This window comes from Eurytemora carolleeae, unplaced genomic scaffold, assembly GCF_000591075.1.
Source record: "Eurytemora carolleeae unplaced genomic scaffold, Eaff_2.0 scaffold625, whole genome shotgun sequence".
Classification (NCBI taxonomy): domain Eukaryota; kingdom Metazoa; phylum Arthropoda; class Copepoda; order Calanoida; family Temoridae; genus Eurytemora; species Eurytemora carolleeae.
The window spans coordinates 49,607-62,524 of NW_019396697.1; the positions used below are offsets into that span (position 1 = coordinate 49,607).

The following is a 12,918-nucleotide window of genomic DNA, read 5'->3' on the forward strand; positions in this document are numbered from 1 at the left end:
TACATATAATAACCCCCCCCCTAAAGAATCTATCAACACATTTTACATTTCTTTTTATAAATGTTGATGCGTAATTTCAAGTCACCCTCAAAGCAAAGATAGCAAAACCCGATTCACAACGGTCTCCTTGAAACCTTTATCTGATCAACAGTGTGAAATATACTGTAATATACTGTCGTTTTTCTAGGTTTAACAGTTTAATTCTGATAATTCATATATGTTTCCCCGCAGAAGAAATGAGCAAGTCACTTTTGTAGAGAAACCCCAATTAAAATAATCTGTTGTCAAATTTATAAACATTGATAACTAATTCAAACTTTATCAGACAAAGCTTGTAAGGCCGGGTACCGGTGTGAGGCGGGCATTGCCATTTTGGCGTGAAGGGTAGCTTAAAATTACAATTACAGTCCTTTTAGACTCACTCTCCGCTAAAACCCACTTTTCTTGTGGTTAACGTACTGTAAATCACTGCAGTACGCACCGAAAGCTTGGTTTAAAGGTCGACTGGATAATTATCTAGTAAAAATAGATTTTAGGGGAAATATAAAAAAAATTAATCACCATTTTAAATCTTTGACAAAAACTTCGGAGGTGTGATTTTTGAAAATAAAATAAACTCCTGCAAAATATAATGATGTTTGAAGATCTAGGGAAAAAATGAAAAATTGGACATCAATATGCAAGTTTTTGATTTTCATTCTTTTTGATAGTTTTTTACTAAAAATTGTATCGATTTTCCCAAAGGCTTGGGGGGGGGGGGGGTTGATGTATTAAGTATTTAAACCTTTAGGACAGATTTGAGAACTGGACTAACAGCTGCCAACTTCACCCTGTGACAGTCGAACCTGCCCTGGTCTGATACTAAAACAATATTATAAATCATTATCACTACTGCAGTGCTAAGGATCCTTTTAATTTTGATGCGGATCCGGATCCTGGATCCGCACTGGAAAAAAAATGGATCCGGATCCAGGTTATTTCTTTATTCAGAAATCAAGAAATTTTTATAATCTCTCTTTTTTAATATAAAGTTGAGTTTTCAAGATTTTAAAAATCTACACTTTTTCTAAGCAAAACTGTTTAATTTCAAACAGCTACAATAAAAATTAATCCACAATAAATGTTTCACTCGGTTTAGCTATTTCACGTTTGTTGGATAAACACAAACCAAAATTAAACCATCAAACATGCCAAATATATAATTATAAAGTAAAATTCTTTTTGAATAAAATTTGAGGTTTTAAAATTAAAATATTTAATGTATTTTTTCATTATTTATTTGAATCAATTTGCTGGGGGTATTTCTGGCCACCAGACAATTCACACCCATCATTACTTCAGCGATACATGTACAACCACGTCTCCAGTCTGCTTTTTAACTTCAATAATTTATTTTATTCAATTTTACAATATTTTTAAATTTTAATATGATTCAGATGGAAACATTTTGAGACTTCTATATTTCTTGGTTTTAATCCTTTCTTCTTGATCTTCCATTCCTTGTCCATCCTTTAATCACACTATGGCTAATTTTGAAAAAAAAATAAATGAATTTTTTGGATGTTTTCTGCAGCTAGCCAAATTGCAGAGGTAGATCTATTTTTTGAAGCCCTGTATCTATATTCTATATATTGAGAGTGGCAAGGTTACTCTTCCCCTTGTTTATATTAAAATTTTGCTTCAGTCATGATACTGTGTCGAGTCAGCTCCTGCATTCCTAGCTTTTCTTGGGGGGCATTTTACACATTTTCCAGTTTTTTATCTCCAAAGTTTTCTTCTTCTTTCTTGTTTATCTTGCTTTAAGCACCCATCTCTACTGTCAAGAGATTTCCCTTCCACTTTTTTCTGTTCAATTTATTTTTTCTTCTTGCTTCTTATTTCTTGTTTTTACACTTTAAGGCCTTTCCAAATAGTTCTTTCGACATCGAGTTGTGGAGCAGGAAGGAGAGAGATAAGGAGGTTTGTAGGAAGAAGGGTATAGGGGATTTCTCCCTGTGTTCCTTCATTTTATACTGTTTCCCAGTTAGGGGAATTAAGGAATTTACCCATAACTGCACCCCATATGCAAAATGGGGAGTTGTGATCCCTGAAAGCTCTATTGAGAGGTATCTTCCATGGCAGTCCAGTCCTCACATCTGGTCGAGTAAAAAACCAGTATCGTTGTGCATGGCTTGTATTCCCACGAGGGGTTAAACTCCTCTTTTAGTTAACCAAGCTGAAGATGAAGTTTTGTTTTAATCTTTGTACAATTTTTGCTTCCCCTGTAGGATACTAGATGCGTAACTAAACACAGCGCTTCCCCAGCTGCAATGCCTCCAGTCTGCTTAAAAATCGCCTAGGGTATGTTCTGTTACAGAACCCTGGATTAACCAAAATATACACATAATAAAACCTTGTACTTTCTGCAAGCAAACATCAGCCTTATACAATTTTTCATAACAATTTATTTTTCTTAAATTTTCCCGAAATTTGTAACTTAGCCACTTACGATCCAATATCACATCGCACCCTGCATATTCTCTTGCGACCAAAAAAGACCCATTTCTGAATTGACAGAATATATGAAAAGTACCAACACAATAGTATTTTTTCCTCAAACATCTAAGTTTGTTTAATGGTTTACCTAGGCATGCATCAAACCCATAGCATCCAACAAGTTGAGGAGAAACAGAAGACACCAAACGTACTGTTCCTAAACACCCAAAATCATCTTCTTGTCCCTGATGTCTTTTGATCCTGCTTTTCTCTCTGAAATCCAACATGGCGGTTTCATCCTCACGTGTTGATGTGTAGTCGTCTTCATTTAACTTTTTCATGTTACACATCTCAATGTTTGGTGATCTAAGATTTTTCATGATATCTGAAATAATAGAGATCTATAGCTGGAGTTACTTCCGTTGTTTACCCTCGCTTGCTATTAAATAATGATATTAAGTGTCCGGCGTTGCCTGTTAAATTTCAAATTGTTTAGCATACTATGTAACAAAATTCACCCAAGTTGGTCCGCCCGTTTGGCATATTATAGTGAACATTATGGGGACGAAAAGCTTTATTATATTCATTGTATAAATAAAAAAGATGTAATTTAAATTTTTTAAATAAAAACATGTTTCTTAAGAACACTTTCCATAAGTTCACCCATAATTTTTGCTAAAAAGTTGTTAAGCCACAATATATTCAGGGCAATTATAGAAATCCTACAGAATTTTTGTTGATCAACGTGATACACGAATCTGATTTGGTCGCAGTGCCTGGCCCCTTCACCTTTCCTAGCCGTGACGGTCGTCCGCCAATCCTATCCTCGGTCCAGAAATTGTCTGAAGGCCAACATTAAACTTGTGACCTCAGCACCCGGCCCATTAGCCGCGTACCCTTAGCCGCAGCGCTCGGTACAAAAATTGTCTTAACCAAACCTAACTCTGAAATAATAACAAAATAAACTGGTCAGTCAAAGAGAACACATTTATTAACCAAACATTTTTCTCTAGGACAAACCCTTGAAGTCGTATTCATGTACAATATACGTATACTAGAAAAAATCCTTAGAATATCTCAATGTGTTAATCAAATGCAGGGTCTGTCCTAGTGAACGATTTTTGGACCCCCCCCCCGGGNAAAATCGTTCAATGGGACCGACCCTAACTGTGAGTCGAGAGCAACTTATTTTCTTTACATTTTAACAACGCAAACAAAAATATGTAATTTATTAAAATCAAAATAAAATAGATAACTTGAATAAAAATATACCATCTATATGTTAGCAGTTCTGAGCACATGCAATGCAAAACATTTTAGAAAATTTTTTTTTCAGAAATATTATGAGTGATCAACAGTTCTGTTTAAAATGGAACAACTACGCTGTATCTGTTACTTCCGTATTCCGGGAACTACTGGCTGAGGAACAGATGTGTGATGTTACTCTTTCTACACAGGTTGGTAACATTGTAACTACAGTCCTCCTCGTATATATCAATACCTTAAGGCACAACTTTTGCTTCAATTTGATTTCTCCCAAGCTGTGAAACGGCATAATTCTTTATTTTTAATTATAAAATTATAAATCAATAAAAAATCATAATTAAAATCCACGTTACTATATGTACATATCAATTCTCTAGAAATTACCAACATTTTTTCGTAACTTATGTGTTAAGCAATTTAAATTAGAATTTTTTTGGTAATTGTTTAATTTCACTTAGTTTTGTTTTCCCATTTTATATTTTAAAGTTTATCGTTATTCTTCACATTTATCCTATAATTTCTCAATCAAGTTTATAAGAAGAAGCAAAAGTAGATTTTCCAAACATTTTGCGAACAATCCCGGAAATAAATTTTGTAATATTTTCAGGATAAAAAGATCAAGGCGCACAGAATTGTTCTGACGGCTTGTTCAGCTTTCTTCAAGAATATTCTCAAGGAAACTTCAAGAAATAATGTTTTTTTAAAATTAAATTTGTTTGTTTTCTCTCGTAAAAAGACATCACAAACTTTCGGTAATTGCTCGAATTTCAAGAAACCGGAGATGTAATTTCAAGTGTGTTTCGTGATATATGGGAATAATATCGGAACCCTTTTGACTGTAGGAGTTATTCCTCCGAGCGTGAATGTTTAAATATTGTCCGGATAAATAAATACTACTACTCTTCAACCGTTCTTTAACCACGTGACTGTCAATCCGAAGAAACCTATTCTTGATTTTGGGATTCACCCGATATTCACTCAACAAAGTGGCTTCATTAATAAAACGGCATGCACGATTTAGAACGGTGCTTTGTCTGTTGAGAATAAGATATCCTTTATAGTAAAAAATTTATATTTTCAACTGAGGTTTCTCAATAAAATGAAACATTGTCAGAATCTTAAACTTTTCGAGCTAAAGGATACCATTGTGAATTGGCCATACACCTTAATGTTAATAAAAGGCTACTTGAAATTGAAATTACCATTCAATTAGAAATGATGACAGGGTTGTATAATTTTCAGAATAATTTTGTATGATTTGGGGGTTAACATTTAAAATGGGACATAAAATACAAAACATATCAGGGGAAAATGTTTCGGTTAGGAGGAGGGGGGGGAGCGGTTGAATGATTTTTCGATAAATTTCTTGACACCCTGTAGGATGTCAACGCATGGCAGCACCCTGTAGTCTTTCTGAAGGTAAGACCGATTTGAGTTATTTTTTATTAGAAATAGTTTTTAAATATCTTGTCTTTCTTCATTTACCAATCATGAAACTCAATCAGAATGTTGTTTTGATTTCTCTTGTAGTTTCAAATTGATTTTAAAATTATCAGCTAGAACTTCAAGTTATACAACTTTGAAATGTTGGATTTCAATTTGTTAACATTATCGTCGTTTTATTGCTCCTAAAATTCACAACCCCCCATAATCCTAATATTCTCATTTCTCAACAATATTTGAAGCAGGAGTGTATATTTTATTAAAAATTACCCCCCCCCCCCTTTTGAAAATGTTTTTTTACCCCCCGAATTTGGTATGTTTGTGCGGAGCGGAAATTATTTGTGAAGGGTTGCTTTCGCTTAATTGGGGAAAATAAATGATTTTAAAATTTCTGGGTAACTAGTATTAAAAGGATGAAAATTTTGCTTTTTGAGTTCCAATTTTAACCCCCCCCCCCCCTCTCTAGATCATCAACTTAACATCCTAATATATACCCGTAAGCCCTGAAAATGTTGAATTATGTTGAATTTTAAGTATTAAGATGAGATTTAATTTTTTTAATTTCAGGATATGAAGTACTCTGATCTGCGAGGAATAATAGAGTTTATTTATCATGGAGAAGTTAGCATTGATCAGAGTTCTCTTTCTTCATTCTTACAGGCAGCAGAGAGTTTAAAGATCAGAGGTATTTATTTACATGAGAGGTTGAAATTCATTGTATTTGTCTTTATCTAAGATTCGAAAGATAAGAGCTGGTTTGTATTTGCAAGATCAAAGCATGCACGCATAATTCTTTATCTAAGAGTTCTTTATTAACATGAGATGTTAAAGATCTGAATATTCATGAAAAATTTGTTAACCTAAGTTTGAATATCAGATGTATTTACTATTTTTTAATATGAGATGTTAAAGATCAGAGTAATCGTGGAAAACTCTTTATCTAAAGTTTAAATATCAGAGTCTTCATTGATTGAGGTGATTGATTGATTAGGTTTGATTGATTGATAAGGTCTGATTGATTGATTAGATAGTATTTTTTTTGACCGGTTGATTAGGTTTGATTGATTTGGTTTGATTGATTGATTGCTAAGATTAAATTAATTGATTGGTTTAAGTTAATTGATAGATTAGATTTAATTGATTGATTGTCTAGGTTTGACTTATTGATCAGATTTGACTGGCTGATTGATTAGGTTTGAGTGATTGGTTGATTAGGTTTGCCTAATCAATAGTTTAGGTTTGTACGATTTAAGATGGAATGGGTTAAATTGAGTGATAGATTAGAGTTCATTAATTGATTGTTTAGGTTTGACGGAAGATTGTAGAAAGGGTCCTGAAACTAAGAAGGTGGATCCACCCAAGGAAGTTCCTCCTAGGTAACAGTAAATTCAGGGCGCTTCGTGATCACATCATATTGAAAATTTTCTCAATTCTTAAAAACATAAAAAAAAATTTCCCAAGATAGTTTTCTTTTTTCCTATGGCAAAACTAAACTAGCCTGTTTCCTTCCAGATATCCACTTGGTTTTATTTAGAATATATATAACTATAGTAAGATTAAAACAATTTTATCAATTTTTAGAAATAAAAATGTAAAAAGTTACTTCCAAAAATAAGAATTAAGAGGTTAAATAAGCAAATAAGCAAAACAATATAACAAACGAACAAGACAGACAATTACACTGGCAAACAAAAAAAATACCGAATACACTGGGAAACAAACAAAATACCGAATACACTGGCAAACAAACAAAATACCGAATACACTGGCAAACAAGCAAAATACCATATACAATGGCAAATAATTAAAATACCGAATACAATGGCAAACACAAAATACCGAATACACTGGCAAACAACAAAATACTGAATACATTGGCAAACAAACAAAATACCGAATACACTGGCAAACAAACAAAATTCCGGATGCACTGGCAAACCAACAAAATACCGAATACACTGGCAAACCAACAAAATACCGAATACACTGGCAAACAAACAAAATACCGAATACACTGGCAAACAAACAAAAAGCCGAACAGGAAAAAAATTTAATAAGACAAACAAGCAAATGAGACAGAGAAACCTAGTTGATATTTATCTTGTTAGATTGAAAAGTGATATGGTTCCTGGTGAGAAGGTGGAGGTGTACAGCAGGGAGGAGGAGGAGGAGGAAGAAGAGGAGGTGGAGGACGGGGTTGGGGAGGGGGTGGAAGAGGAGGATAATCTCAATTATGAGGTGAAGTGAAAAATACCTTTCCCCCCCCCCGGCAAAAAAAAAATAGATTTTACTTCCTTTTCTTTATCATAAGATTATTTTTTTTATCATTCACAAATTTAAAATAAAATTTTAATAAAACAGGGAATTCGATGTCTTCTTGCCATTCAACAAAATAAAATACATGAACTTCTTTCTCTAATGAATCCTATTTTCCCGAAAATCCAAATTTTCTAAAATAAATAAACTAATGTTCATATGGAGCTGAAATTAGGGATTCGAAAAAAATTTGCATTTATTTTCCCAAATATTCAGATGGACGAAGAAGAAGAAGAGGCCATGACGGAGCAAGAAGTAAAAAATTCGAGTTTAGAAAATATTTATGACGGAAATTGTTTGGAAAAGGTAACATTTATACTAGATAGGAGCTGAGGTGTAAGAAGGGGGTAGAACTATTATATGTAAGAAGGGGGTAGAACTATTATACTAGATAGGAGCTGAGGTGTAAGAAGGGGGTAGAACTATTATACTAGATAGGAGCTGAGGTGTAAGAAGGGGGTAGAACTATTATACTAGATAGGAGCTGAGGTGTAAGAAGGGGGTAGAAGGTTTTAGAATTTGATTGAAATTCAATTTGCAAAATGTGATATAAATTTTTTTTTGGCGTCGAAAGAACACTTAACAAAAATAAACCATTTTCTTTCTTGAGTCCTGGTTTTGAAATCCTAACTTTATTTCTAGTTTGAGAATGATGAGATGTATCTGGGTTCTCCAGGTCTTCTCCTGGATCCAAGCCTAGGTATACCTGGATCTAATCCAGCCCTGCTCGGAGCTAAGAAGACCTGCCCCTACTGCTTTCAGCAGCTCTCCTGGCACGCACTCTCCAGGCATATCAGGTACCTTATCTAATATGCTGATACCAGGAAATCCAGTGAGAACATGAAAACTATGTAATATGATGAGGAAATTAAAGCCTTAAATGTATTTGATGTTGTTATGAAGCAAATAGTTTTACTTGTGACTGATTAAATCACTCATCTAGTGAAATGGGTCTGTTTACACTACACAAATGCTGTGTCTCATGTTCAATGAACTATTTAAGGTTATCTCTTGAGTCTGAAAGTCGTCTTCCTATTCTACAAGGTTCGGGTTTTCACTGTATCAATCATAACTTTGTTTACAAAAAAGTGTACTGCAGTTTCTGGGATAAATGTAAACAAACACACATGGCCGAGCTATGCTTCTAATTTTCCCAGAAACTGCCCACACTTTATTTGTAAACAAATCCATAGGATTTTCTTGTATATTCAGATCAATACCTTATCTTATTTTATCTTATTTTATCTTATCTTATTTTATTTTATTTCATCTTATTTCTTGTCCAATGTCAAGAAGTAAAATTAAAATTCTAAACATTTTGCTTCGTTCTCTTGACTTTTTGTCTCATTGTTTTTGTCGTTTGTTTCTTTTTTTTCTTGACTTCTGTTTTTGTTTCTTTACTTATTTCTTTTTTTCTTTTCTCTATTTTTCTTTTGTCTCATCTTCCTTTCATCACTTCTTTCTCTTTTCAGTTTTCATTCTATTCAGCTCTCTTTCATTTTTACATATATTTTTCAAAATAAATTAAAAAGAACATTTATTAGGGATATGCATAAAGCAAAATCAGAATTGGTGAACTGTCAGTACTGTTTGAAAACCTTCAGGTAACATGCTTTGTTTGTTTTTCATTTAAGAATCCAGAAACAAACTATACGGTTTTGGAATAAGTAGATAAACATTGTAAAACCAGAAACCAACTATAGTAACCAAGAAACCATTTGTTGTTGTCTAGAAACCAGCTGTAGTTGTCTAGTAGCCAGCTGTAGTCGTCTAAAAACCAGTTGTAGTTGTTTAGAGTTGTAGTTGTCTAGTAACCAGCTGTTGTTGTCTAGAAATGAGCTGTAGTAGTCTAGAGACCATTTGTAGTTGTCTAGAGACCAGCTGTAGGAGCCTAGAAACCAGATGTAGTTGTCTAGAAGCCAGTTGTAGTTGTCTAGAAACCAGCTGTAGTTGTTAAGAAACCAGCTGTAGTTGTCTAGAAACCAGCTGTAGTTTTCTAGAAACCAGCTGTAGTTGTCTAGAAACAAGCTGTAGTTGTCTGGAAACCAACTGTAGTTGTCTAGAAACCAGGTGTAGTTGTCTAGAAACCAGCTGTAGTTGTCTAGAAACCAGATGTAGTTGTCCAGAAACCAGCTGTTGTTATCTAGAAACCATCTGTTGTTGTCCAGAAACCAGCTGTAGATGTCTAGTAACCAGCTGTAGTTGTCTAGAAACCAGCTGTAGTTGTCTAGAAACCAGCTGTAGATGTCTAGTAACCAGCTGTAGTTGTCTAGAAACCAGCTGTAGTTGTCTAGAAACCAGATGTAGTTGTCTAGAAATCAGCTGTAGTAGTCTAGAAACCAGCTGTAGTTGTCTAGAAGCCAGATGTAGTTGTCTAGAAATCAGCTTTAGTAGTCTAGAAACTAGCTGTAGATGTCTAGAAACTAGCTGTAGTTGTCTAGAAACCAGATATAGTTGTCTAGAAATCAGCTGTAGTTGTCTAGAAACCAGATGTAGTTGTCTAAAAACCAGCTGTAATTGTTTGGAAACCAGTTTTTTTTTGTCTAGAAACCAGTTGTAGCTGTCTAGAAATCAGCTGTAGTAGTCTAGAAACCAGCTGTAGTTTTCTAGAAACCAGATGTAGTTGTCTAGAAACCAGCTGTAGTAGTCTAGAAACCAACTGTAGTTGTCTAGAAACCAGATGTAGTTGTCTAAAAACCAGCTGTAGTTGTCTAGAAACTAGCTGTAGATGTTTAGAAACCTGTTTTAAAAGTCTGGAAACCAGTTATAGATGTCTAGAAACCAGTTGTAGTTGTTTTGAAACCAGCTGTTGTTGACTAAAAACTAGCTAAAATTAGTTTGAATTTTTAAATTTTGTATTTAGGAACAAGAATTCTCTTGGTTGCCATATCTGGAGGTTCCATAAGCGGGGCAGGGAACCCAAACAAACATTCACTCAGAGCCTCAGCTAAAACCTTGTAATCAAAAACAAATTGAGAGTTCAGCTTTTTGTGTAAAAATTGCTTTAAAAAAGTTGTTTTGATTTCCTTTGTTGCCCTTCGAACTTTGTATTTTTTTTTTAACTTTGGATTTTTTTTTTAACTTTGGATTTTTTTTTATAGCTGAATTTATTAAACTATTCTCAAACAAAAGCATCACATCACTTTGTATTTTTGGCTTTCAGTACTAGTAATTATTGAAACTGAATACAGTTTCTGACATTTATGTATTTTATTTGAAAATTACTAAATCTAAATTTAAATAATTGGTACTGATGGCTTTGTTAATAGAAATTTACAAATCTCGACCTCCACTAACCATGGAATGCGGCTTAGCCTTGCAATGCACTCTCTTGAAATCTCAAGAGTTTTTGAAGAATTTGAAACGAATTTTTTTCATGGTAAACTTTTAGTGGATTTTTTGATAATTTGGTTTAGACCAACCACATTTAAAAATATTACCTTTAATAAAAATTAGAAAATTAATGTTAGTAGTTTCAAAATATTTTGCCAAAAACTGGAAATGTCAAACTCTATTTCAAATGAAACATTTCTAAAAATATATTGCCAAAAATTAAAAGAAAAATTGGCAATAAAGGTTTGCACCACCATTAATATTAAATGGTTTTTCTATTTTTATACGTTTTTTACCTTTTTTAATCAAAATGTAAAACTTGTTAAATGATTGAATATTGTAAATATATACACAAAGCACTTCTGCAATAATAATCACCGACTTCGGAGTTTGGTAATTTCCTAGTATACAATTTTTGGACCATCTTTTCAATTTTTGTAAATAAAAATTTGTGAGTAAAATCTTGTTTAATTTTTGTATTTTCACTTTTATATTATTTTTGATAACGTAAATAACTTTAACTGAAGTGATTTTGTCTTCCTCTGATTGAATTGTGATTTAAAGCATTTATATTTTTATCATTTTGTATTTTTATATATTGTTAAAGGTTGCTAGTGGTTTATATGTTTTATATATGTTCGTTTATTTTTATATAATTGTAACTATAAAACATAATTTATCATAAAGTTTATAACAATTGTTAAAAAATAAATATATTTTTTTTTCAAAATTACAAAAAGATTTTTAAAAGTTTTTTCAATAACTTTAATGATGCGTCCACCATTGCATTTTATAATTCATCACGATAGACCAAATATAGTCGTAAATAATCAAAACGAACAGCGTAAATTAAACCTCTAAAAGTTGCATTTGTATATTTTATTTTATAGATTGAATTGTGTTTACTTTGCATGCCTCGAAAATTTTATAAAATTATTAAAACTTTGATAAAACTTTGTAAATTTTATTAAAATTTTTAGATAAAATGGTTTTGTCCTTGGACTCAACTCCTAAGTCGAGTTTTGCTGGGTTGGATCCCCCTGATCTGGCGTATCTCAACAGGTATTCAGTGATGTATATTTATGAATTAAGATTTTTGAAGATCTGGAGGAAAAAAATAAAAAATTGTTACAAAACAGGCTAGTTTTTTTTTAATAATTTTTATTTAAAATTTTATTTATTTCCTCCTAAACATGATTGAGTAATATCAGATTTTTAGTAATCCCAAGTAAGTTAGCAAAATATTTATTATTTATTTTCGTTTTTTTTCTGTGAAATGGGTTAACTAAGCCATTTTTTGCAGAAATAAAACTGGCCACTTAATATTCAATTTTCCATCCCTTCCTCCTCCCCCAATTGATCTTCTAGAATCGGTAATATGGTACGCACTGAAATATAAAACGTTATTATTTGAAATGTACCAGGGAGGATACACTGAAGCAGCTGGACTACTATTATGGATTGATAAAACGTTATTATTTGAAATGTAACAGGGAGGATATGCTGAAGCAGCTGGACTACTATTATGGATTGAGTAAACGTTATTATTACAAATGTACTAGGGAGGATATGATGAAGCAGCAGGACTACTATTATGGATTGATAAAACGTTATTATTTAAAATGTACCAGGGAGGATACACTGAAGCAGCTGAACTACACATATGGATTGATAACACGTTATTATTTGAAATGGACCAGGGAGGATACACTGAAGCAGCAGGACTACTATTATGGATTAATAAAACGTTATTATTTGAAATGTACCAGGTAGGATACACTGAAGCAGCTCGACTACTATTATGGATTGATTAAACGTTATTATTTGAAATGTAACAGGGAGGATACACTGAAGCAGCTGGACTACTATTATGGATTGATAAAACGTTATTATTTGAAATGTAACAGGGAGGATACACTGAAGCATCTGGACTACTATTCATGGATTGATAAAACGTTATTACTTGAAATGTACTAGGGAGGATACACTGAAGCAGTTGGACTACCATTATGGATTGATTAAACGTTATTATTTGAAATGTACTAGGGAGGATACACTGAAGCAGCAGGACTACTATTATGGATT

At 32.8% G+C, this 12,918-nt stretch overlaps 3 protein-coding genes across 7 annotated transcripts in view; 2 read left to right on the forward strand and 1 right to left on the reverse strand.

Moving 5' to 3' along the window:
- Positions 1-2,878, reverse strand: part of LOC111707523 (zinc finger protein 85) — a gene marked incomplete in the record, with an annotated part of 24,615 nt that extends 21,737 nt beyond the window's left edge. Inside the window, 2 exon segments of the mRNA XM_023480634.1 lie at positions 785-861; positions 2,624-2,878. Coding sequence (XP_023336402.1) covers positions 785-861; positions 2,624-2,855 — 309 coding nt within the window.
- Positions 2,879-3,789: 911 nt separating this feature from the next.
- LOC111707513 (modifier of mdg4) lies at positions 3,790-11,216 on the forward strand. Of its 4 annotated transcripts, none has more exons than XR_002766458.1 (11): positions 3,790-3,932; positions 4,349-4,417; positions 5,122-5,160; positions 5,752-5,869; positions 6,491-6,560; positions 7,293-7,422; positions 7,717-7,806; positions 8,143-8,297; positions 9,045-9,104; positions 10,364-10,646; positions 10,770-11,216. XR_002766458.1 is itself a non-coding variant. In XM_023480619.1 (10 exons), exons 1-10 carry the CDS (start codon positions 3,819-3,821, stop codon positions 10,449-10,451), a joined length of 933 nt encoding a protein of 310 aa, XP_023336387.1. In that variant the 5' UTR covers positions 3,790-3,818; the 3' UTR covers positions 10,452-11,216. The 4 variants fall into 4 exon arrangements, 2 of the variants coding, with proteins under 2 accessions (XP_023336387.1, XP_023336388.1); XR_002766459.1 differs by having other exon boundaries at positions 10,364-10,547; positions 11,077-11,216; XM_023480619.1 differs by having other exon boundaries at positions 10,364-11,216.
- Positions 11,217-11,516: 300 nt separating this feature from the next.
- LOC111707516 (uncharacterized) lies at positions 11,517-12,663 on the forward strand. Of its 2 annotated transcripts, none has more exons than XM_023480627.1 (2): positions 11,517-11,895; positions 12,258-12,663. In XM_023480627.1, the coding sequence occupies exons 1-2, from the start codon at positions 11,819-11,821 to the stop codon at positions 12,604-12,606; spliced, it is 426 nt and encodes a 141-aa protein (XP_023336395.1). In that variant the 5' UTR covers positions 11,517-11,818; the 3' UTR covers positions 12,607-12,663. The 2 variants fall into 2 exon arrangements, with proteins under 2 accessions (XP_023336395.1, XP_023336396.1); XM_023480628.1 differs by having other exon boundaries at positions 12,327-12,663.
- Positions 12,664-12,918: the final 255 nt, after the last annotated feature.